We start from the raw sequence: 25,767 nt of genomic DNA, 5'->3' as shown, positions 1-25,767 counted from the left end.
AAGTCAGGGTTAGAATTAGGGGTGCAACTTGAGTGGGTCGGGTTCAGGTTGAGGCCAACCCGAACCCGACCCGAGCAACCATTTACTCAACCTGAACTCGACCCGAGTTCAACCCGACCCGACCCGAGTTCAACCCGACCCAACCCGAGATTTTAAGCTTAAAAACTAAAAAAAATATTAAAAATTTCGGGTTGAACTCGGGTCGGGTTGCCCAAGCCCTCAACCCGGGTTGAGAAAACCCGAACCCAACTTGAACTCAACCCAAACCGAGTTTTTTCCGGGTTGAACCCGCCGGGTTCGGGTTGAGCCCGCCCGAGTTGCACCCCTTAGAATTGACTGTGTCAGAAACTAAAGGGGGTGTAAATGTAATTTTCCTTCAAATATAAGAGCGCCAACTGTAAGTACAAGTACAACCTGATAGAGAATAGAGTGTGCCAAATAACCAGTTTCCTGGCAGTCCCAGGTGTTGAGTACTAGTAACATACCCATCTCAATTAAATAGTCAAACCCACAGATTTTAAAGTACCGATTCTTAAACCCTAAATTTCCCATTTCTGAGTCTGTACTACCATGGCTGGGAAGCTTCGATGCGTAGTTGTAGCAGTGGATGCAAGTGAAGAGAGCATGAATGCCCTAAAATGGGGACTCCAAAATCTAAAGATCCAATCTCAACAAGGAGAAACCGAGTCACAACTCGGAAGCTTTGTAGTACTCCATGTTCAATCCCCACCCACCATTGCCACCGGCCTCAATCCTGGCGCAATCCCTTTCGGTGGACCCAGTAAGAAAAATCACTCCTTTTTTATTTTGCAAGCTGTAGATATTGTTTGTGATTGACATGTTGAGGGTTTAGAAGTTTGAGTAATTTGGGGAGTTTTCAAAGTTATTGGGAGATTGCGTAATATTGAATTCTTATAAATCTTTTGATGTGGATGATAATTGGTAGATTCTTACATTTATCTTGAAAAAATTCATCAAATTTCGATTCCTGTTAGTCCTATTCTCACCATATTTTTCATTTATATTGAAAAATAAGGTCATGTTGAGGTTCCCGCTTTCGCGGCGGCGATTGAGGGGCATCAGAAACGCATCACGAAGGCAATCATGGATCACGCCTTGAAGATATGCACTGAGAAAAATGTGGGGTGGATGTTTTTTTTTTTTTCTCTTTAAATTTAATTTATTTGATGTTGGTTTTTTATTCTTTTATGTTTTTTTTTTGGGTCCTAATTGGGGTTTCTTTGATTTTGAAGGTGAATGTTAAAACACAAGTGGTTGTGGGCAATCCGAAGGAGATGATTTGTGAGGTTACTGCAAACTTGCAGGCAGATCTCCTTGTAATGGGGTGTCGTGGTTATGGCACTATCAAACGGTAATTCGGAGAATCATTTATCCTTGTTTTAGATTATCCCAATCAATAATGAAACTAGTTTATACTTGGTTTGATTGAATCTTCATGTTTGGGAACACTGTTTCTCTTATAATGTCGTCTTTTAGATGCTGCATATAGTTGAACTATTGTTTCTCAAACCATATGAATTGTGCAATGAACTTGTTGAAAATGGATGTATTGGTTTGCTTTCTAATTCTCATAGCTTTATTTACGTTTTATGCTACTTCTCTTTTACGGAAATTATCAGTCTTCCATGGGAGGAGAAACTTTGCCTACAGATTGGATCAATCGATGGACCCCACCTGATATAATTTGGGCACTCCTCTGTTTCATTACAGGTCACATCGATGTTCCAATGCATGGGCGGGAGTTTCTCCTCTTGTAGAAGACTAAAAGCAGGGCTCTTTCCTTTTCTATGAATAGGTATGTTTGTCTTTCTCCTCAAAGCATTATGCTATAGGGTGTAAATAAAACAGAGCAGAAAACAGAGACCTGAAACTAACTTTTCTTGCTTGATTAATCGAGTGAAATGAATTACAAATAAATAGACTAGAAAACTCCTGAAAAATAGCAACAACTTTAACAACCATAAAATATCTAAAACTACTTCACTAAAGTCTTGGTCTTCCTCTTTTTATTCTGACTGAAGATAGCAAAAGATTTCCTATGCAACAGAACCTGAAGACTCAGTCAACATTCCTTATTTCTTTGGTGAGCAGTTGGTGATGATCTTCAACACTTCCCCTCAGCACCAACTCTCTTTCTATGACACCAAACTTCTTCCTGAATTTCACAAATTTCTTCAAACACAAACCTTTTGTAAATTTGTCAGCTATTTGCTCATCTGTATGAACTAACATGAGGGAAATTTCTCCACGAAGAACCTTTTCTCTTATGAAGTGATATTGTACTTCTACATGCTTTGTTCTAGCATGAAACACGGGATTCTCAGCTAGTTTAATTGCACTTTCATTATCACAATAAATATTAACCACACAACAAGTGATTTGATTCAAATCTTTCATCAATTGAACTAGCCATACGCTTTCCTGCGTTGCCATTGCTGCTGCTCGATATTCTGCTTCAGTTGTAGATAGCGATACAGTGGGCTGCCTCTTGCTGCACCATGAAATAGCACCGGATCCTAGGCTGAAAATATAACCTGTTGTAGACCTTCGAGTTGATAGATCTCCAGCGTAATCCGAATCGCAGAACCCAACAATTTCACATTTCTTCCCTGCTTCATAAAGTATACCAAAATTCAATGTTCCTTGAATATACCTTAGAATTCTACGAATTGCATCGAGATGTGGCTTCTTTGGTTTTTGCATGAAACAACTTACAACCCCAACCCCTTGGGCTATGTCAGGCCTAGTTAGAGTTAAATAGATTAAACTCCCTACTAGTTGCCTGTACATGATTGGATCATCTAGTTCCTCTCCATCATCTACCTGAAGCTTTGCATTAATTTCAACTGGGGTTGTAATGGTGTTGCAGTTTGTCATTCCAAATCGATCAAGTAACCTTCTTGCATAACTTTGCTGACCGAGAAATATCCCGTGCTTGCTCTGATCCACTTCAAGTCCTAGAAAGTGATTGAGCTCTCCTAATTCTTTCATTTGAAACCGAATTCCAAGATTTTTTCTGATTCTAGTAATTTCTGCAACATCATTCCCTGTAACTATCAAGTCATCGACATAAACTGAAATGATTGAAGTATTTCCATCAGTGATTCTTACAAATAAACTAGAATCAGATGAGGCTAGTGAATACTCATTTGCTTGCAGAAATTCAGCAATTTTACCATACCAGGCTCGTGGAGCCTGTTTTAAGCCATATAAAGCTTTTCTGAGTTTGCAGACATAGCGTGGGTCTTCTTCAAACCCCTTTGGTTGTTCCATAAAAATTTCTCTATCCAACTCGCCATGTAAAAATGTGTTCTTAACATCCAACTGCCACAATTTCCATGACTGACTTGTAGCTAGAGCGATAAGAACTCGAACAGTAGTAATTTTCGCCACGGGACTGAAAGTTTCGTCATAGTCATGACCAAACTGTTGAGAGAAACCTCGAGCCACTAGCCGAGCTTTAAATCTTTCTATTGATCCATCTGTTCTAGTCTTGATTTTGTATACCCATTTGCATGAAATGGGTGTTGCTCCTGTTGGTCGAGGCACAAGATCCCAGGTTTCATTTTCTTTGAGAGCCTGGATTTCTTCAGCCATGGCTTTCTCCCATTCTAATTTTCCTTGAGCTTCTTCGAATGAAATTGGTTCATTGATGTGAACTTCATCATCTATTGTGACTGTCCATGCTGCAGTTAAGGCTGAATTTGCATACCTTGGATTCGGCTTTGGAGTTTGAGATGATCTTCTAGGTTCTGTATTGTCTTCTTCAACTTCTGGTTCGTTCCATTGAGATGGTCTCAACTCTTCTGCTGTTCTGGTTTGATGCACAGCTGTTTGCCATGGGCTAGATGATGTGGTTGCTCGATTTTTTTCATTGTGTATCTCCTTTTGACAAGATTCAATTGGTTCTTTGTCTATTTGTTCGAGCATAGCATCCAATCCTATCTTTTCAAGTAGCTCTACCTCGAGCTCTCTGCTGTCTGGAAGGGTTGCATGCTCTAGTGACCACCACGAAGATGCCTCATCAAAAACAACATTTCTCGAGGACATGAGCATGTCCAGTAGATGGATCTACACACCTCAAACCTTTCCTTTTTGAATCGTAACCAGTAAAACTGCATCTAACAGCCTTCTTTTCAAATTTGCTGCGTAAATGATCAGGTACAAATACATAGCAAACTGAACCAAAAACACGTAAATGACTTACATTGGGCTTAACACCAGACAATTTTTCAACAGGTGAAATGAAATTGAGCTTTGGTTGAGGAAGACGATTAACAACATATGTAGCGGTCTTCAAACATTCAGCCCAAAACCTGGTTGGGACATTTTTTGCATGCATCATGCTTCTACATGCTTCAGCCAAATGTCTGTTTTTCCTTTCGGCTACCCCATTTTGCTGGGGTGTATTGGGGCAAGTAAGTTGTCTGCGTATCCCATGCTCTTTCAGATAGGATGAAAACTCATTTGATGAGAATTCACCTCCATTATCAGATCTTAAACATTTGATTTTATAGCCAAGATCATTTTCTACTTGTTTGTGAAACTCCACAAACATTTTGAATACTTCAAGTTTTTCTTTCAAAAAATATATCCAAACATATCTTGAAAAATCATCTATAAATGTTAATAGATAACTTTTACCTCCAATGGATGGAATTTTCACTTTGCCGAGGACGTCAGAATGCACTAGCTCAAGTGGCTCTTTTGCTTGGAACGCAGATTCGGTGTATGGTAGCTGATGTGCCTTCCCATATTGACATCCAGAACAGACAATGTCATGTCTAACTTCAAGTTCGGGAAGCCCTCTTACCAATTGTTTTTTCATCATGACTTTCAGCTTCATATATCCAACGTGTGCAAGACGAGAGTGCCATAAATCAACAGTCTCATTTTTTCGAGTTCTATCAACATATGCATCTTGGGCTGTCATAACATAAATTGATTCTACCCTCTTTCCTTCCATGCAAGGCGTCCCAAAAATCTGCAATTCTTTGTAGATTTTTACATCATTTGGACCAAAGATGACAAAATTACCTGAGTTAGTTTGAGATACTGACATCACGTTCTTCTTCATGTTGGGAACGTGATAAACATCTTTGAGCAGGATATGCTTATTGCTGGATCTTGGAATGCAAGCGGCATCTCCTACATGAGCAATTGGCAACTTTGCATTGTTTGCTGTCACTACCATCTTCTTTCCAGTGTACTCTGTCTTTGTGAGGAATTTTTGCCCATCTCCTGTCATATGGTTTGAACAGCCTGAGTCAACGATCCAGTCTCTAGAATAGTCTGGTTGATCTGAGACATTTACCTCCATAGAGCTTGTAGATACCACGCGATTAGAGGCTGTTAAAGCCATCTCAATTAACTCTAACGGTTTTTCATCAGAGATAAGGAGATCTGCCCGTCCTTCTAACTGATCTTCATCAATGACAAGAAAATCTGCCCATTCTTCGTCATTGTCCTGAAAATTTTTCTTTTCAGCCACCAAGGATTGGTCTTCAACAATGGAGAAAAAGGCGCTCCATTCGTCCTCGCTGTCATCATTCTGTTGAACATCATTTGATGTAGCAGAATTTCCTTCTTCAGATTTCTTCTTTGGTGCATGGCAATCCCTAGCAAAATGACCAGGCTTGCCACAGTTGTAGCATGTCCATGTTTTCTTTGAACTTGAGCCTGATTCACGATTTCTGTAAGCTTCCCCTTCTTGAGTGCTCTCTTGCCAAGGCTTTGATTTTGATTTGGGCTTGCTTCCCCGACCTGTGAAGAGTACTTCTTCATTTTCTTTCAAGGATATACCTGCAATTTGTTTTGCCAAACTCTCTTGATTGGCTAGAAGACTTTCCAATTCAAGTAGAGATGGCTGAACTGGCCACCCTTGAATAGCTGTAATGAACCCATTGTATTCAGATTTTAAACCTTGAATAATTATCCTCCGTGTACGTGCATCGGTGATTTTGGATTCTGCATCAAGTTGGGTGATATCATGACAAATACCTTTTACTTTCATGAAGTATTGGGATATTGTCATGTTCCCTTGAGAGACTAATCCAATCTCATTCTCTAGCATCTGGAGTCTTGCCCCAATCATTTGTTTTAGAAAACAAAACGGCAAATGACTCCCAGGCTTCCTTAGGCGTCTTGACTTCACGAATATGGTCTAACATATCCTTCTGAATGGTGGCCTTCAGAACAAACAAAGCTTTCCCTGCTTTGATCTTCCACTTACGTGAAGCATCCTGGGAATCGGGTGTGCAGTTGGGAGGGACGGCATCAGCTCCATTCACAACCTCCCAAAGATCTTGACCCTGAAGATACGACTCCAGGCATGACTTCCAGTAGTCATAATTCGTGTTATTTAGCTTCTCGATTCCACATACTGAATTGGTGAGATCCATGATTGCAGCCAAACAGCAGGTCTTCGATCACAGCTAGACACGATCGCAGCAAACAGCAGGTCTTCAAATCTCCAAAACCTCAGCAACTCTCCCAGAAAATCGCCTCAGCTCTGATACCAATTGTAAATAAAACAGAGCAGAAAACAGAGACTTGAAACTAACTTTTCTTGCTTGATTAATCGAGTGAAATGAATTACAAATAAATAGACTAGAAAACTCCTGAAAAATAGCAACAACTTTAACAAACATAAAATATCTAAAACTACTTCACTAAAGTCTTGGTCTTCCTCTTTTTATTCTGACTGAAGATAGCAAAAGATTTCCCATGCAACAGAACCTGAAGACTCAGTCAACATTCCTTATTTCTTTGGTGAGCAGTTGGTGATGATCTTCAACATAGGGTGTCATTAAAAACTTGTATTTTAGTTATTCATGTAATTCATTAGTGAATCAGATCAGCTTGCTCTGCATTGTTGTGGTATTAAAGGAAATTCATGTTTATTGAGGAATCTATGTTTTGTGTGACAGACCTTGAAGTTTTCTCTGTCATGGATTCATAATTACTTAGTTTCTTCAAATAAAAAGCTGTCTTGTCATTGTTGCCTTTTGCAGTTTTCCTCTTGCTGGCCAGTTTCTTTGATCTTTGTATCTCTTCCCGTTGATTTTCATGACCTATTCAGTACAACTACATTCAAATTGGGTTCTGAAATACTCTATGTGCTCCTCATCCTACACACAAAGAAGACATCGTAGAAATGAATCCATATCAAAAAGAGTTCTCTATAATTTGTGTGCATTTAACTGAGGCTGGTGAACCCAGTCCCATAAGTAAAAATTATCCGTTCGAAGGGGTAGGCACTACTGCTGGAAGGAGGGAAAAGGGAGCAAGGAGGAGAGCTTTTCCTCATTTGCAATTTTGCTTCATTTCATTGAGAAGAACGGTTCTATTCTCTCGTAAGTTGACTTGAGTAAGTTGACTAGAGTTGCCACCTAGGTTAGTGCCTAAGATCCAAAGACTGACTCTATAGACTCAGGTCTACTATTCAGAAAAGGCTCACAGGTAGATTACGAGATCAGACGATGTTAGACACTGGTCTCGCCCAATTAAAAGAATCATTCTCTACTTCAAATAGTGAGGTTTTATATTAATTCTAGAATTAAAAAGAAGCTAGTGATTCAAATGCATAACATTGACAACAAACTAAATCACGGTGATGTAAAAAATATGGAATCAAACGCATGAATTCCTATCGGGTCAGTTCTTTGCAGTTTTGTGTATTCTGGTACTTGTGATCACACATAAATTCACAATCCCAAGTACCCTAACGAAAATGATCTCAAATGTCAAGTTTCTGTTCTAACCTATTTTCAGAGATCTAAGGTCTGAACATCCAAGATTTCAGATCAACGTGCTGAAGGTGCAGATCCTGGTATTCAGATGAACTGATGACATAATTCCATAGAAATCTAGATGAATGATGGTAGCAATATAAAGAATCAAAAGATGTGATGGGTTTGCATAAAATTATAAAGGGGGTACCAAACACAAGCACATTCATCTATGCTATACATAGAACTATGCGATCATGGGACTCACTAATTCGGATCACAAATCTTAGGAATACTGATATGCTGTAATGCTTTGGTCTTTCAATCAAAATAAATCAGTTTGAGAAAAAATAGATCTAATTGAGAGCAATATAAATGAGATTACTCTCACAAATGATCAAGGATCTAACATATTTTTAAAAATTAATATGTGAAAAATATATTAAGGTTGGCACAATGGTAAGGTTGCTCCTTTGTGACCTAGTCACGGGTTCGAGTCACAGAAACAGCTTCTCTGCAAAGCAGGGGTAAGGCTGCGCACATCTAGCCCTCCCAAGACCCTGCAATGCCGGGAGCCACGTGCACTGGGCCGCCCTTTTTTTACATTTTGAAAAATACTACTAAAATCTAGATATATGAGCTAGAATGCAGAAACTACTATAGATAGGAGAATTCATTTGATTGTTTCATGGAACCTTAAAATGCAATGAATTCTCCATAGCTTAGTTTTGAATTTTCCTCATCTAGTGTTTGATCTCAAAGCGAAGATGTGGAATTCAAAGATCAAAATGAAGAAAATATGAAGATCTGAGCTAAGAAAGTATCAAAACTACCCACTGTCTCAAAATGTGGATGTGGGTCAAAATGCGGCCAAAAAAATCCTAGTAGACTCGGCCTGACGTGGTAGATTATTCGTTTCGTGCAGCTGAGTACTTGATTGACGCGGTTATAACTTGGGAGAGTCAAAGGAGTTTTGATTGACTTTATAGGGAAAACGCGGACGAGAACGCGGCCAAAGTAAAGGGGGAGTCTAGTTTTGAAACTATGAAATTATCAACCCTACATGAATATAACCCTGCAATTTAAATTGGGAACACAATTCAGGAACTAGTTAATCTGAAAACTCAAAATTGACTGAAATTACCTGTAATTTAGAGGTTGGTTTTGCAGTGCTTGCTCCTTAGGTCTTCTTCACCAGTTTTAATTCTCTAAGGGAAGAGAAACTCAATTTTTTAGCTGTGATCTCTCTATTTTGGGAAGTTCAAGCGGCACTGATTTGAATGCCTTATATAGTCCTCAAATTGTATGACCAAAAGAGTTTTAGTCGATGTGGGACTAAACACACTGCCTAAATTTCAAAGATCTAGAAATTTGAAAGTGTTTCGGTGCAAGTCTATCTAATTGTTTAAATTTCACCATTTACCTCAATTTCGGATTGTAAAATGTCCAAATCTTACGACTGCACAATGGGACATGATCTCAAATGTTAGGGTGTTTAAAATTTGAATGTTTGATATAATTTGAATTGATTTGAAATTTTGGGTAGTTAGCTCAATCTACACATTCAATAATATCATCCTTGACAAAAATTGGATGGCCTGGGATTACAAGATTTCCTTTTAAAATTGAATCATATAAAGCTGAATAATTTTTGCCATTAAAAAAAAACTGAATAATTTGTTCAGAAAGATAAGCATTTTGAAAATTTCTCGGTGATCATCAGGATTTGAGTTCTTCTAAGGTAAACCCATCAATGTAAAGACTACTAATTTTTCATTATTGGATTCTCCCCCCAATAGACTAATGTCATATTTGGAGGAATTACATGAGGTGTCTACAAAGGGAGAGCATGTTTTGGCAATACAGGTGACTAAGGTCGTGTTTGACAACCATTTTCCAGATCGATTCTGCGCGTTTATTGCTTTGGAGAACGAGTGTCAGCCAAGAATGATGTTTGGAAACATGGCCTGCTTCACTCTCTTCGTTGAATACATGCTTACTAAGAGGGATTTTCGGCGGAAAATGGGAAGCATAGCAAAATCATTTCCACGATTTTGCTCCGCCCGCTATGAGAATATCGTTTCTAGAACGCTTGCCAAGCGTGACCTATCATTCGATGGAGAATAACAATGCTTTGACAGGTCACTTGTGAATTTCTTGCAACTACATATTTTACATGTGGACGAGGCCATTTTAATACATGGTGTTGTCTTCATACAAGGGTAAAGCCTTCTTAAATTTGGTAGAGCGTAGTAATGCAAACAATATAAAGGCCCAAGTTTCAACTTGAAAGCACATTATGTTGTCAAATTGAAGAAATCAGCAGATATTTTAAGTAGGGGCATCATACTTCACAAATTCACATAGTTAAAAGGAGTGATTATCTTTACCTATTTTGATTGGTTTACCCATATTAGGATAATGGACTGATAATTAGGATCAAACCACTGATCACACAATAGAATTACTTTTAATTCCATGACAAACGTTTTAGAATTATAGTAGCAGTGTCAAGGTCTTTACGGCATCAGCTTTATCGCCTTCCTTGTCCGTGTCATCTCCATTTGGACACAGAAACTCTAGTGTTTTATGTTTTTTAGTGTTCAAGTCTCTTATTTTATTTCTACATGTAACATAAGCCGGTCGAGTCGCAGCTGTGCCCGGTTGTCAACTTGGCAAATATTGTGAAATTCCTTTTTGCTTCATTTAATAATAAGAAGATCCCGTTTCCTTTTCAGTTTGTGCATTTTGATGCATGTAGCCCTTAACCATGTTTCTAAATCTGGTTCACATTAATATGTTATCTTTGTCAATGATTATTCTAGGCATACATGGAATTATTTTTTTCATAAAAATCAGAAGTCTTAGCCTTTCGCTTCTTTTACATGTTATTTTGCATTGTAATGCTCATATCTCCCACCTTTTTTGCATTATATTGCTCATATCTTCATAGTGCACATCTCAGTTATTTCGATAGTTTTGCCAATGAGTAGGGCATTTAAAATAAGTTTTATTTTCCGCACTCCATCTTAAAATGGGTTAGTAGAACGGAAACATCGCCGGATTACCAAGGCTGGTCTTTCTGTAATTTTCTACTCTGGGACTCCAAGCCCTTCTGTCAGTGCCTCTTAAATGCTTTAGCCAAATTTCTATGAACTTTGGCCTTGTTTGTTTTGGATTTTGACAACCGATTGTGAGTCCAAAACTGATTATTGGACTCAAAATTATATGTAAATTTTAGTCCAATTATCAGTTTTGGACTCACAATCATTTTTCAAAATCCAGAACAAACAGGGCCTTAGAAATTGGGCAACCTTTTCGTAATTCTCATTATGCACGATTTTTCAGCTGCCAGTGATTGATACCTGCTAGATAGACATTTGTTTCATTGGTCGTGTTTGAACTGTAACCATCTGTAATTAGCTAGAGTGTGCAGTTTAGCACTGCAATGATTAATTTAAAAGAAGTTTCTGTTTGAGTGTGTATTTGAATTGTTTATGAATGACGGATGCACTTTTCTTGTTTCTGTTTCTTGGATTAAACATCTGTTTGTTCTTTCCTGTATTCTGCATTTAACTTATTGTATTCCGCACCGTGGTACTACTAATCACTTGTCCATAACTAAGGCTTAAATGAATGCCTACCTTCTCTGAGCCCTTCTCTATGCTGTGTACATAAGTTACTGTATTCACTATGGTATCAGTAACCCCTTGTCCAGAACTAGGCTTAGTTTTGTTCTTTGGACTAATCTGTCCCAATTTTTCTTCCATGGTGCATGATTTGATAATGCCTCCGAGTAAGAAAACCTTAAGGTATAGGATGTGAAGCTTGCAGTCACAAAATGTCCGTAGAAAACGAACACTTTTTTATCAGTACAGCGTAATTAATTTTAAGTTTTTACCTTGAGAATTTCACCCATCTCTTTTGATTTTAATCCGTCACCTTTGTGTTATGAACACAGGATGTTTTTGGGAAGCGTAAGCAACTATTGCATCAATCATGTCGAATGCCCCATCATGGTTGTTAAAGGGACTTCTTGACAATCTATTCCAGTGACATCTCTACCTTTTTCCCTTGTGAGAGAATGTTTTTTCAATATGTTAATTTGTATATGTACAATCAGCTTTGAAGGTGTGAGTTTTGGGTGTTGAGATATTCTTGTTGTATCATTGAGTGAATGTCTTCCTTGTATCATTTTTGCTGCTATTTGTGGGTCCAAAAACTTTCTGAACTGTGCATCCTTTGTTACTCTAAATTGGCAAATGCAATTTTAAGTCTTTACTGTGGAATAGTTTCCTTGCTTTGGCTTTGGATCAAGTAATTGTTTGGAAGTGGTTGAGTTGTTTTGCCACTTTTTTTTTCAAAAACTTGTAAAATTCCTTGTAAGAGACAGTATCTTAGGCCCTGTTTGTTTTGGAATGTGCAAATCGATTTCGAGTCCAATACAGATTCTTGGCAAATTTGAGCATTTAGTTAGCGACTTTGGAGAAATTCGATTCTACAACTGCAAAGTAAACACCCAAATATTCCAAGAATTTGTTTTGGACACGAGAGGCAAAATCAATTATCAGAATCCAAAGCAAACAGAGCATTGGAGAATTGAGTTCTGATCCTAGGAATGCTAAAATGGTTGAAGTGTCAGTATGAAGTGTTATTTATGCTGGGTTTCAGTTGGACAGTGAAGAAAAGAGGGTGAATTTATCTTTTCTCACCTTTGTTGCTTTGTGGGTCATGTATAAAAGTCTGTTTCTCACCTCTGTTGCTTTTTTTTTCCTTATCTAAACTAAGGGAAATGATTTCTGCACTCCAATGTTTTGATAAACATGCGCTCCACATGTTTGTCGTGTAAGAGCTATTTTTGTAAACTATAATATTCCTCGGACAGCCCTTTAAATACTACACGACAAAAAATAGAGCGGATGTTTATCAAAACGTTGGAGTGCAGAAATCATTTCCTCTAAACTAATTGTTTGACAACCTATCATATGAAAGATTAAATCATTCAATGGAGAAGATTTTTGGAGCATGGCATTTACGTGGGGAGACTCACTTGATCAACGGTCTAGATTATTTATGTGCTACATCTACCAGATTAGTTCCAGCTAGAACTGGCAAGTGGATAGAGTACAAGTGTCTTGGATACTTTCCCACTTTTAAATTGCAAATTGATATTTCCACTCCCTTTCCCAGCATTTTCATCCCGTTTGCTTGGCTTTGAACGCATTTTTAGGAAAAAGACAAACAAATGGGAAGTAAATGCAGCTATTTCCAGTAAAAAGACAAACAGAAAGGGGTGGAAATATCATTTTCCCTTCAAGAGAATGGTGTTGAGCCTGTTTCGAATGTGTTTCCTCTAAAAGCTGCACCCTAAGTACCGGGTTTTTTTTGTTCACTCGTGATTCGTGAACTCTTGTATTTTTGGGTCAAAGCAATTTCAGAGAGAAACGAAGAATGAGACGAACCTCAACTGACTGAAACAGCTGTAAATCCCGTGACTCGTGATTCTCTTTCGATCCAGGAAAGAGATATGTCTTTTGTCTTGACTCCAAGATAATAAAAATAGATTAGTTAGGCCAAAATATAAGTGGGTCCCACCTGTTTGATAATCCAAACTAGGGCCCACTAAAACTTAATAGGGCATCATCTGAAAATCAAAGACATCCAATAATCCTGGCCCTCTGATTTTTGTTCTTAAAATAGATGGGGAGATATTAATCCACATTTATTAGGAAAGTCCCTACAAATTAGATGTTTAGTATAATGGGAGAGTTCCTTTGGGCATGGGTCATCCATAACTAGACCACCTAGATGAACTTGTACATCTGAATAGGAAAATACTAAAAAAAAAGGTTACTTTTATGCTCCTTTCTAAAAGATATTTATTGGGTCTGTGGGAACTTAACCGGGTAGAACTCCCCTCTAAAAGCTAGCCATTAGAGGGAGGGTGCCCATTCCCTTATAACCCATCCTCATCCATCTCACTTTACCGATGTGGGACACCCAACAGGGTCCTACTTCTTCCTCGGAAACAGATTATCCTAGCCCTTGATCCATTAAGCCCTGTTTACAATTGTGCCAACAAATCTAGTATTAAAGAAAGCCAATTTTTGGGCCCTACATCTGGTTATGGGAGGCGTGTGACAAGCATGGAAGATGTAAAGAAGATTAAAGGAAGATTGAAAAGTAGTGTTTTGTTGTGTAGCATTTCGCGAGAAAATTAGCGGAAGATGTAGGGGTGTCATTACTAGGGGTGCGACTCGGGTCGGGTTGAGCCAACCCGACCCAACCCAAGGAACCTATTTTTCCATCCCGGCGGGGTTCAACCCGACCCAACCTGATTTAAATTTTCCTCAACCCGACCGACCCGATTTCCAATTCGGGTCGGGTTGGGTTAGGTTGACCCGAAAAAATCACAGATTTTATATGGCAGTTGAAAAGTAAAGTCTAAAATAGTAAAAACATAAATATGGCAGTTGACCCCAAAAGTCTAAAACTCTAAAAATTAAAGTCTAAAATGGTAAAAACATAAATATTAATAAAAGTTGAAAAAAAAAAAAAAAAAAAAAAAACTCAACAAAACAAGTCAGGTTACAATTCGGGTTGGGTTGCCCGATACCCCAACCCGATTTGTAATTCGGGTTATAAAATCCTAACCCGACCCGGAAAAAACCCAACCCAACTCGGCAAAAAAAGGGGTTGAACCCGACCCAAGTTGCATCCCTAGTCATTACCAAAATAGAGAGTGCAAGAGAAAGAAAGGGAAACGAGAGTAAGAGAGAGAAGATCATCTTCTTCAATTCTTCCACCCAAATGGTGGAATTTGAGGAGAAGATTAGAGAAGGAAACATTGCCTCCACATAAGGAAAAAGGCAATAATGATGTCTGGAATATGTCTGGTAATCAAAGGGAGTTTCAATACAAATAACAACTAAACATGCCTCGGGCAGCTAAAATAACATCAACCTGATCCGGGTCATAATCTATACCGGTGAACCGGAGACTCAACGTTGCTATCACGAGATCTTTGGAACCAAACAGGGCTATACGGGGTTATACGGTAGAATAGGTATTTTGGGAACATTGCATTTATTAAGTGGTGGGCCCGGCAGTAAAGTAGGCATCCACAGAAAGCCAAAAAAAAAAAAACAGGCCAGCTTTGCGGAAAGGGATATTGCATGTCAGCATGTGAAGGTCACACAGAGTCTCATCTCATACGCCCCCGTGACCGACAACGCTCCCCCGTTTTGCACACGGGATGCGGTTCACGGGCATATTCTATCTAATAAACCGACCAAAATACCCTTCATATTCGATAAATCTACGCCTACAACCATTATGTTGTTTGAAAAAAGAAGCAAATCACGGGGAATGATATATTAATCCCCCTTTTTCAACTTGGGACAGCTCCTCCAAATACATTAGAGGGGCTGTACCAAGTAAACAAAGGAGGAGCGATTATAATGATTTTGTGGCCATAAGAGCTTAGAATCAAGATCTGTCAGATAGACGGTTTAGATCATCTAAAGGTGGGGTCCACTATAACTAACTAGGCAACTTTAGAAAGAGGGGTAATTTAGTTATTTACAATGAGAACAAAGGGTAGAAATTGACAGTCTGGAAAAAGTAGTATTCGCTTTTCGACCGTTAAGGCCAATATGGTGTAGTGGGCCCAGCTAATGTTGTCCTGAAAATGATATTTCCACACCCTTTTCCAACATTCCTCCCCTTAAAATCATTCTTTTCCAAAAAAGTTGCCACCTCTCTCTCCATAGCCTGCCATTCCAACCAAACCCTCCTACATTGAAAAAATTTACCATGGTATCTTTTTCGCCTTCATTTGTTTTACTCCGGCCAAATCTCCATCCATGGCTTTTGTTTTACCCTCATCTCTATTATTATATGGTAATATCACGTCAACTTTCTTCTCTATATATTACAGTCCCACATATACAAAAAAAAATAATCAAACACCTCATTCATATCAACACTAGCTCATGGCCTTAGCCATTACACTCTTCCTCTTTCTCCTCATCTCAACATGTAAGGCTACTGACCCATGTGCCTCCGTATCCGACGGCTCAGATCTCGCCATCGATCACATCTACGGCAAGTGTTCCCCCTTCTCACCACCAAAGCCAGCCTCATGGCTAGACACAGTGCTAGGTATGGCCTCCAAGGACCCTGCCCGTGTGACCTACCTATCATCCCTCACTGTGATGAAATCAACAGTCCCGATTGCATCCGGTCAACAAACAATTCAGACCGGAAACTATGTTCTCCGAACAAAACTCGGCACACCGGGTCAGCTCATGTTCATGGTCATGGACACTAGTAGTGACAATGCATGGGTCCCGTGCACTGGGTGTGCCCATTGCTCGACGACATTGTTCAACCCCACTAACTCTACTTCCTACCAATCCTTAGGCTGTAACATGGCCCAATGCACACAAATGAAAGGCCAGGCTTGCACCGCCGAGGCGGGCCCATGTGTTTTCAACCAATCCTACGGCGGAGATTCCTCGTTCTCGGCCACCCTCGTGCAGGATTCTCTTACATTAGGAGTTGATCAGATCCCAAATTATGCGTTCGGTTGCATTAATGCGATCGCGGGAGGTAACATTCCGCCGCAAGGTTTACTGGGCCTGAGCCGTGGGCCCATGTCACTGCTCTCCCAAACAGGCCCATTATATCAAGGGACTTTCTCTTACTGTCTTCCAAGCTTTAAATCATATTATTTTTCCGGCTCGTTACGGCTCGGCGTCGCCGGCCAGCCAAAGAACATCAAGACCACGCCGCTGTTGCAGAGCCCCCACAGGCCGTCGTTGTATTACTTGAATTTGACCGGAATTAATGTCGGTAAGAAACCGGTAGTTTTCCCGCCGGAGCTTCTCACCTTCAATCCGACCACCGGAGCCGGGACAATTATCGACTCTGGTACTATTTTTTTTTGAAGAAAATCGACTCTGGTACTATGAAACAACCAATTACTCCAAAAGCTTAAGCTATTAGAGATGGTGTTATTTAATCATTTATACATCAACACTCCCCCTCACGTGTGGCGCCTCTTTTTTGGGTTGGGGTACAAGTGGACTTTTTAAATATATATCAAGGAGTTGTTGGGTTTTAAACCCAGAACCTAACAGGAGTTCTGATACCATGTAGAATTAATTACTCTAATAGCTTATTATAGATGGTGTTATTTAATCATTTATACTTCCGCACTCGTGCGGCCCCTCTTTTTGGGGTTGGCCATACATGTGGCCCCTCTTTTGGGTTGGATGTACATGTAAATTTCATTTTTATTATCAAGGAGTTGTTGGGTTTTGAACCCATAACCTATAGCTCTGGTACCATGTGAAACAACCAATTACTCTATAAGCTTAAGTTATTGGTGTTATTTAATCGTTTGTACTTCAACAGGTACGGTCATAACCCGTTTCGTGCAGCCAGTTTACGCGGCCATACGGGATGAGTACCGGACACGGCTGAACGGAACGGTGTCATCGCTTGGGGCGTTTGACACGTGCTTTGACACGTCGGTGAACCCAATTCCGCCGCCGATCACTCTGCGTTTTACCGGGATGGATTTGGCATTACCAATGGAGAATACTTTGATACACAGTAGTTCAACTCCTCTTGCATGTCTAGCCATGGCCGAAGCGCCGAACAATGTGAATTCGGTTTTGAATGTGATTGCGAATTTGCAGCAACAAAACCTTAGGATTCTCTTTGATCTTCCCAATTCCCGTCTGGGTATTGCTCGGGAGCTCTGTAACTAGTTCAATCTTCGTGTTTCTTTATATATTTCTTTTTGTTTATGTATTTGGAACAACTTGTTGTATTATGATATTTTCTTCAATTATGTTGGACTTTGGGTATCTCCTACCACCATTATTGAGCAAAGGGCCCACTAAGCAAAAGTCTAGAGGTGTTAACGGATTTGCTTTGGATCGGATCCACCTATGTCTTGGTTAAGATCCCTTTGGATACCTTTTCGGGGAGATCCTTTTTTGTGAAACAACAAATTACTCCAACAGCTTAAGCTCTTGGAGTTGTGTTATTTAATCAATTATACTTGAACACTCCCCCTAAACTGTGGCCCTTCTTTTTTTGGGTTGGCCTGACAGGTGGACTTTTAATATCAAGAAGTTGTGAGTTTTGAACCCAATAGCTTTGATACCATGTGAAACAACCAATTACTCCAAAAGCTCAGGCGGTTGGAGTTGGTGTTATTTAATCATTTATACTTAAAATATTTTTGGAGTGCCTTCCGAATCCTACCTTCATTTTATTTTATGGGTAAGATGGGGTTAGACGGACCCCTAACAGTATATTAAATAAAGAAAGATGATACAATAGTAGGAACAAGACCACTGTCCAATCCTCATAACAATGTCCAAGGAAAAGCGTAGAACCACTAGGGTCTTGATACCCTTGAATATAAACTAAAAACAAGCAACAGTAAAGAAAATACATGAGCTGTACTTGTGAACTTGGTGGGGCTTGGGAGACACGTGATCCTTAGAGCAGGACCCCATACTCAGGGAAAGCCATGTTTATTGATCTAGGATGTCTATTATCTTCTGACTGTACCTCCTTGTTCTCTGGGTTTTCCTCAGCTCTTGAACCTTTGGGGATTCTATTTTTCTTTGATGGAGAAGTTTTATTTTCTTTTGTTGGGGGTGCTCTTCTTCGTCAGCTTCATGTTGACTCGTTAATTTCATTGGAATGGAGGATAGCCCTCTTGTCGGCAAAGATGGGAAGAAGAGGGAATTTAAGTAAGTTTTCCTTTTTTTCCTTTGGACCTTTTGCCATGAGTCTTCTTCAGTGGGTCATCCATCAAAGTCTTCTAGGTCTTACTTCTAGGGGAGTCAACGAATCCACTTCATATCATATCCACTTATGTCTTAGTCATAATCCATTCAAATTTCTTATTAGTCAGATCATATTTGGGTTGGTCTTCGGATCCTACTTATTGTGTCTTGATTACAATCCATTTCAAATAGGACCGTCCATCGGAGTGCCCCAGTAGGTCTACTTACATTTTACACAACTTAAATTCTCAAAAGAAGGCGAGCAGTCGAGTCCGGGCGCGACCGGTAGCCGCGAGGGTGTGGTGACGACACAGTGGGCTAGGGACTCGGGTCAATGGCTAGATAAGGAAGAGGAGAGGGCGAGTCGAGACTTGAGAGAGATGAGTGAAAGAATGCAAATGACTTATTTTTACTAAAATACCCCTGAAATAATGCTGAAAGTTATAAAAAATAGAGGGCATTTTCACAAAATAGTATAATAAAATCAGATTTAGGACTGTCCCACAGGCTTTTGTTAGTTCTCTTGAACCGATCGGCAATAATTTAGGATCCTATGATAGAGACTCTAATTGTGTCCATCGATCCCAGTAATGTGTCTAGAGCTTAGGGGTGCAAGTTTGACCCTGTCAGCCCTGACCCGCCTGAGCCCGAACAGGGTCAGGGCTGGATTTTCCAACCCTGAGGGTGGGTCAGGGTTCATTTTTTTAGACCTTGACTCAGGTTGGGTCGGGTTGGGTCGGGTTCTGGGTTAATGCCTCGGGTACCCTGACCCGACCCGGCCCGACCATAAGTTTTCTTTTATAGAATTTAACCATCTGTGCATGTTTCTTTTGCTAATGTTTTCTATTATCTTGGATTGATGTTTTTTTAGATTATTATTATTAATTGTTTCTGTTGCCCGTCATGTTGAATTCATATTGTCTTATTTTGTTCCCTTTCTCTGTTTATTGATCATTTTGTTCTATATGATAAGTGGTTGCTTTATTTTTTGCACTCTTAACAGGTATTTGCACTAGGGTCAATTAGGGCCGGGCCGGGCCAGCCCTGCCCAATCAGGGCCAATCAGGGCTGGCCAAGGCCAGCATTGAGCCCTGTAGGGCGGGCAATGGGTTGAGTTTTTCAGCCCTGACTCAAGGTCAGGGTGGGACAGTGCCAAGATAATGGGATCCAGGGTTGGGCTAGGGTTTTGAAAAACTCAACCCAACCTGACCCTGTTGCAGCCCTACTAGAGCTTGTTCGTTTAAGTTTGGATTCAGATGGTCTATCAGACCATTTGGTTCCATTTACATCCTACTTCTGTTGTACACATTTTTTACTTAGAGTTAGGAGACGGAATGGGGAATAAACTCGAGATCTTAGCCCAATAACTTTTCCTCCCTTTCCAATGTGCGATCTCACAATCCATCCCTCTTGGGGCTCAGTGTCCTCACAGGCACACCATACTAAGGGAGGTCCCGCTCTGATACCATTTTGTCATGCTTTAACCCCACTGTGTAAATATTGTCCGGTTCTAGGTCTTCTACCCTCCCCGATTTTGTTTTCTAGCAGCACTGACCGTGCCCGACCTAGTCCACGGGGCCCACCCCTTGGAGATATTAAAAACACATCTACAAAGTGAGAATGAGGGCTCACATATATAGCCCGGTAACTTTTCTCCCTTTCTAGTGTGGGATCCTTTTTTTTTAAATGGGATATTACAGAATAGACATAAATAAACAAAAATATGAGGGGTATTCTCGTTCGTTGGCACCCTCCATTCGGATCTTGGATGCTCTGTCGAATTTTGTCCTCCATTTTCTCCTTTTGCCTCACAATTAACAGAGAGGTTAATTATCTCTTGTTCCTGTAGGGCTAACAAACCTTTGAGCAAATGATGTGAAACTGTGTGTCAAGAATATAGGGACCCTCGTCATTATAAAATCATGATCCGAAGATGGTAAGAAACTCCTAATACAGACTTTGTCATGATAAAATTTCAATTGAGATCATTATAAAATCCTCCCAATTCCATTCAAGCTATTGCCTTCTGATTTCCTCATTTACATAACACTATTTTTTTTGGCAGAGTTGAGTTAAAGACTGAGTTAATATTATAAAAAAAAAATTGGAAGATTATTCCAAAACCTCTCTAGAAAGATTAAAAAAAGCTCACATTCATTAAACAATACACTCCAAATCACAAGTTCACAAATATGGCCCATCTACACACAACCCCTGCCACAAGCAAAGCAGAGTAAAAAACAGTGGGAAATCTCATAAATTAATAATAAGAACAATCTCATAAATAAACAATAAGAACAACAACAGCAAGAACACACTAAACACAATAAACAGTGGGGAATCTCATAAATCATTGCCCATCTGCACACAATCCCTGCCACAAGCAAAGCAGAGCAAAAAAAAAAAATACCCTCCTAAATCTCCTGCTCTTATGGTAAATAGAAGACAACTCCAAGAACTATTACTCCACAACAACACCCTCAAGTTATAAAAAAAGGCACACAAAGACTACCCTCCACAACTCATAGTAAACATACGGATAATACCATCACAACTTCTTTCAATTTTTCATCTCTCTCTGTTAACTCTTTTTTTTCTCTGGTTTCTCAACTCCACCATTGGTGTACCGCAACACCCTGGTCCCGAAGTTTCCCATAGAGTGCCAAACATTCCCAATATGCCCTCTTGCTCTTACTGGTTTTCTTCCCTTTCTGCCCCTGATGCTTACATTCCAAGAAGAGCTCGTCCACCAGGCAAATCGCCTTGCTCTTCACCATCTCCTCCACAACTTCTGCCTCTGCCTGCATCACAACAAACTCCTCTTGCTTCACATTCCTCCTCATCCACTCAGACATACCCAAAGCCCCTCCTTCAGCCACTGTCTCCACCTTATAAATATCAAAATCCCGATTCCTTGTCGGGTAATGCCGCTCGAACCAGTCGCCATGCTTCCTCTCGCCGGCATCAATGAAAACCCGTCTTGGGTAACCTGTTGAATTATAAATGATTAAATAACATCTACTCTTAACATTCTTTCATATGGTAAGAGCTATCGTTTCACATCAAAACCCAACAACTCTTGATATTAAAAAGAGAGAAGAGTTTCTACACACTAGTGTAGATAAGTTATCTACACACTAGCTTAAAATAGAGTGGGGGACACATTGTTTGGGTGATCCAAAGCATTCATTTGATTGGCCTTCACATAGATAGGGTGTGCCCAAAAAATCATCTCCATAGGATCATCCCAACCCACCCATCAAATGAATGCTTTGGATCACCCAAACAATGTGGCCTCCACTGTATTTTAAGCTAGTGTGTAGATAACTTATCTACACTAGTGTGTAGAAACTCTTTTCTCTATTATTAAAAATTCACATGTACGTCCAACTCAAAAAAGAGGAGCCATATGTGAGGGGGAATGTTGAAGTATAAATGATCGGAAAAAAAAAAAAATCACGTGTAGGGGTATCAGAGCTATTACGCGCTCGCGGCAGATCCAGGGTTCAAAACCCAACAACAATTTGATATTAAAAATTCACATGTTGGGCCAATTTAAAAAAGAAAGGCCATGTGATATGTACTTGTTGTAGTGTATATGATTTAGTTACAAAGTAGTTACTGTAGGATTATGTATTTTAGTTTTGTGAGTGTTAGTTACTTATTATGTGTCGTGTAAGTGGGTGTTGGTTACTTCTGATGCGTTGTGTAAATGGTTAAATGCGTTGATGATGTGACGCTCACTTTGTGCTTGTAAGTTCTTTATTTCAATGAAAAGGAAGGAGACGAGAATTTTTAAAGCAGCAAAGGAAACTTCGTTATAGGAGAGTCATGGTTCCTCTCAAATTGAACCACTAAGAGATGTCTGGTTGCCTTGAATCAACCTCCCTACCCTTCTCTTTTTCTTTCGTTTTCTTGTTTATTTGTGTTACCACCGATTAGGCACGTAACACCATAAGTGAGGGGAATGCTAGAAGTATAAATGATTTTTGGTCTAGCTAAATGGTTGTTTCATATAATTACCTTCAAGAGAGTCTCCGGTCAGGTCGGGAAGGTACTTGGTCCTCTTCAAGTAGTAATTAGACTCCATTGAAGAACTTCTACGTGGTTCCAAAAGCACATCTTCAAGCCCTTTCAATGCCACCTTCTTTGCATCCTCCTCACCAAATGCGCACAGCCTACGCCTCGTCGGAGACTGGCCCGCGGCCGCACGTCCGATTTTCCTCATACCCACAACCGTCGAGTCGAATCGGCGAAGGTAAGCAATTTTAAAATTAGGCGGAACTCGAAACGAGTCAGACGGGTTCGTTCCGAGTCGAACCACTGCGATTCCACCAATCTTGAGCGTCCGGTCAATAAACTCACCGGCGCGAAAGCCTTCGGCGTAAGCAAAGTCGAATGTTTCGTCCGGAATCGAGCTTTGCCGACCGGAATCTCTTTCTGAGATCAGATCAATCTCATTCACTTCCATTATCTGAAGACCGAGTCGACTCGCCGAGTCTCCATCCCCATCACCCATAAAAAGTACTCTATCTCCCGATTTAATCAGACCCTTATTGCCCATATCTTGAAAAAGCATTGGGAGAAAGAACAAATCGTTCATTTGATAAGGGTACGACTCGGCATAATTTGACTCGGACGAGCCGAGTAAAGAACAGAACCATGGGAGTGCCAATATCAAAATTGCTAGAAGCAATGATCGCGCGATCACCCTCAAGATCCTGCCATCAGGAAGCTTAATGACAAGCTGATTATCAAAATATGCGGGATTTAACTTATGGCTACCAAAACCCACATTCATTTCTTTCATTTGTAACATTTTTGTGTTACTCTTTTCCTCTAAGAAGATCAATCAACCGATTCGGGCTTGTAAGACTCTATCAAGAGAGAAGCTTAAAAGCAAAGATTGCGAGAAAAAAGAGACTACCAAGATTGGAGAGAGAGAGAGAGAGAGAAATTTAGCGAGTGCAAAATCTAGCAGCGGTGTGGTTACCACCCACGAGGGCCACACGTGTGGTTAGGGTTCTTAAGCAAAGGAGCATAAGTTGTTTCATCCTCTGAGCCTCCATTTTTATTTCTAACCCAGATCGAAGGAGATTTGTATCAGACCAAGATCAGATTTTTATCTCCATTCGACTTGGGAAGGAAAGAGGGAGGAGGAGGAGGAAGAAGAAGAGATGGTGTTGGGTGGTAAAGGATAAAGGGAGTGGGGTGGCTTTTAATATAAAGTGGGTGGGGGTAAAAAATAGAGGAGGTGAAAGAATGCGAAGCTGGAATGGTGATTTCTTCTTTTTTTTTAACGGTTTTCCTTGAAATGTGTTTTTGCGGTAAAACCCTGTGGTGGAGCGACTTCTGAGGGCTGTAGGTTAATTTAGGTTTGGTACTGACTGATTTTGGTGAAAGGTGGATTTACTAAATATGAGGGTATCAAGTTATATTAGGGAAGGGGCAGACAGAGGAGGGTTGGGATTGCTAGGAAAGGGGATGGAAATATCATTTTTCTTTCTCCTACAACAAAACTAATAAATTATAAGTTGTGATATGATCAAAACCGTTCATCTATGGTTTTAAGTTATTGATGTATCAGATTTACCTGGACCGATTTAATAATATATTAATTTTGGAAAAACTACATCTCTAGTTTTTCATCAAAGACATTTCGACAAATTCCAATTTGCCCTGACCGATCGTCAATTACAATTAGGGTAAGGCGCTGATATTCCCGCCACCTCCTCGCTTGACGGCTGGCTAACATATTCCCACCATTTGACCGGTCTCTCTCTCTCCACACACAACAGGAACAGTTGGTGGGCCCAACAGAAACCATTGGTGGAATGGTGGGCCCATCTTATAGGATAATCCAAACCGTCCATTTGATGTGCCATAAACGTAAATAGGTTGCGTCCCAAAATATTTTTCCATAGGCGGATCCTAGCCCTCCGATCTAAATAGAAACTACATCTTATTCAACCTCTATAGATTGTAGGGTTGTGATCATCCTACGGAAATGATTTTTGGGGCACAACCTATTTACATTGTGGCCCATCAAATGGACGGCTTGGATCATCCTATGGTCTGAACGGTACACTTCATTTTCAAAAATATGGGTGGGGCCTAAATTGGTACGAACCACACCATAGGATGATCCAAACCATGGACGGCTTGGATCATCCTATGTTGTGGACGGTACGCTTCAATTTGAAAAATATCGGTGGGGCCTACGATTGGGCCTTAATGTTAGTGTACGACCAACTCCATAGGATTATCCAAACCATGGACGGCTTGGATCATCCTATGTTGTGGATGGGCCTTAATGTTACTGTACGACCACAGGATGATCCAAACCATTCATTTGATGGGCCAACCCTTTTGGGGGGCACAACCCATTTACGTTATGGCCCATCAAATGGACGGCTCAGATCATCCTATGGTCTGGACGGTACACTTCATTTTCAAAAATATGGGTGGGGCCTAAATTGGGCCTTAATGTTACTATACGAACCACACCATAGGAGGATCCAAACCATGGACGGCTTGGATCATCCTATGTTGTGGACGGCACGCTTCAATTTGAAAAAAAAATCGGTGGGGCCTACGATTGGGCCTTAATGTTACTGTACGACCAACTCCGTAGGATTATCCAAACCATGGACAGCTTGGATCGTCCTATGTTGTGGACGGGCCTTAATGTTACTTTATGACCAACTCCATAGAATGATCCAAACCATTCATTTGATGGGCCACAATGTAAATAGGTTGTGCCCCAAAAATCATTTCCATAGGATGATCACAACCCTATAATCTATAGAGGTTGTATAAGATGTAGTTTCTATTTAGATCGGAGGGCTAGGATCTGCCTATGGAAATGATATTTTGGGACGCAACCTATTTACGTTTATGGCCCATCAAATGGACGGTTTGGATTATCCTATGGTGAGCTAGCTTCCCCAATCACATGGGTCCCACATTTTGGGGAGTGATCCAAACCATTCATTTGCAAGGCCTTATGGGTGTACCAAAAATCAGCTCCATAGGATCATCCTAACCCCTCCATTTGTGGAGGACAAAAATGGGGCAGATTTGTGTCTGTCCATTTTTGTCCTCCACAAATGGAGGGGTTAGGATGATCCTATGGAGCTGATTTTTGGTACACCCCCCATCTATGTAAGGGACTTTCAAATGAATGGTTTAGATCATCCTAA

The 25,767-nt window shown here is 40.2% G+C and overlaps 3 protein-coding genes across 4 annotated transcripts; 2 read left to right on the top strand and 1 right to left on the bottom strand.

Annotated features, from left to right (window-relative positions):
- The first annotated feature begins 424 nt into the window (after nucleotides 1–424).
- LOC143858028 (Adenine nucleotide alpha hydrolases-like superfamily protein) lies at nucleotides 425–12,032 on the top strand. 2 transcript variants are annotated; one of them, XM_077368615.1, is made up of 5 exons: nucleotides 425–781; nucleotides 1,037–1,140; nucleotides 1,254–1,372; nucleotides 1,732–1,816; nucleotides 11,713–12,032. In XM_077368615.1, exons 1-4 carry the CDS (start codon nucleotides 571–573, stop codon nucleotides 1,784–1,786), a joined length of 489 nt encoding a protein of 162 aa, XP_077224730.1. In that variant the 5' UTR covers nucleotides 425–570; the 3' UTR covers nucleotides 1,787–1,816; nucleotides 11,713–12,032. The 2 variants fall into 2 exon arrangements, with proteins under 2 accessions (XP_077224730.1, XP_077224729.1); XM_077368614.1 differs by lacking the exon at nucleotides 1,732–1,816.
- Nucleotides 12,033–15,699: 3,667 nt separating this feature from the next.
- Nucleotides 15,700–17,629, top strand: LOC143857894 (aspartyl protease AED3-like). Its single transcript, XM_077368428.1, has 2 exons — nucleotides 15,700–16,685; nucleotides 17,172–17,629. Exons 1-2 carry the CDS (start codon nucleotides 15,746–15,748, stop codon nucleotides 17,528–17,530), a joined length of 1,299 nt encoding a protein of 432 aa, XP_077224543.1. The 5' UTR covers nucleotides 15,700–15,745; the 3' UTR covers nucleotides 17,531–17,629.
- A 3,170-nt stretch (nucleotides 17,630–20,799) lies between these two features.
- LOC143858110 (uncharacterized) lies at nucleotides 20,800–23,775 on the bottom strand. The gene is made up of 2 exons (XM_077368736.1): nucleotides 22,589–23,775; nucleotides 20,800–21,554 (listed from the first exon to the last, which is right to left on the bottom strand). Exons 1-2 carry the CDS (start codon nucleotides 23,382–23,384, stop codon nucleotides 21,172–21,174), a joined length of 1,179 nt encoding a protein of 392 aa, XP_077224851.1. The 5' UTR covers nucleotides 23,385–23,775; the 3' UTR covers nucleotides 20,800–21,171.
- Nucleotides 23,776–25,767: the final 1,992 nt, after the last annotated feature.

This window comes from Tasmannia lanceolata, unplaced genomic scaffold, assembly GCF_043159265.1.
Source record: "Tasmannia lanceolata isolate RefF3 unplaced genomic scaffold, GAP_Taslan_0.1 ptg000025l, whole genome shotgun sequence".
NCBI classification, from domain to species: Eukaryota; Viridiplantae; Streptophyta; class Magnoliopsida; order Canellales; family Winteraceae; genus Tasmannia; species Tasmannia lanceolata.
The sequence above is the reverse complement of the archived record's forward strand: the minus strand, read 5'-3'. Positions and strand labels throughout refer to the sequence as shown.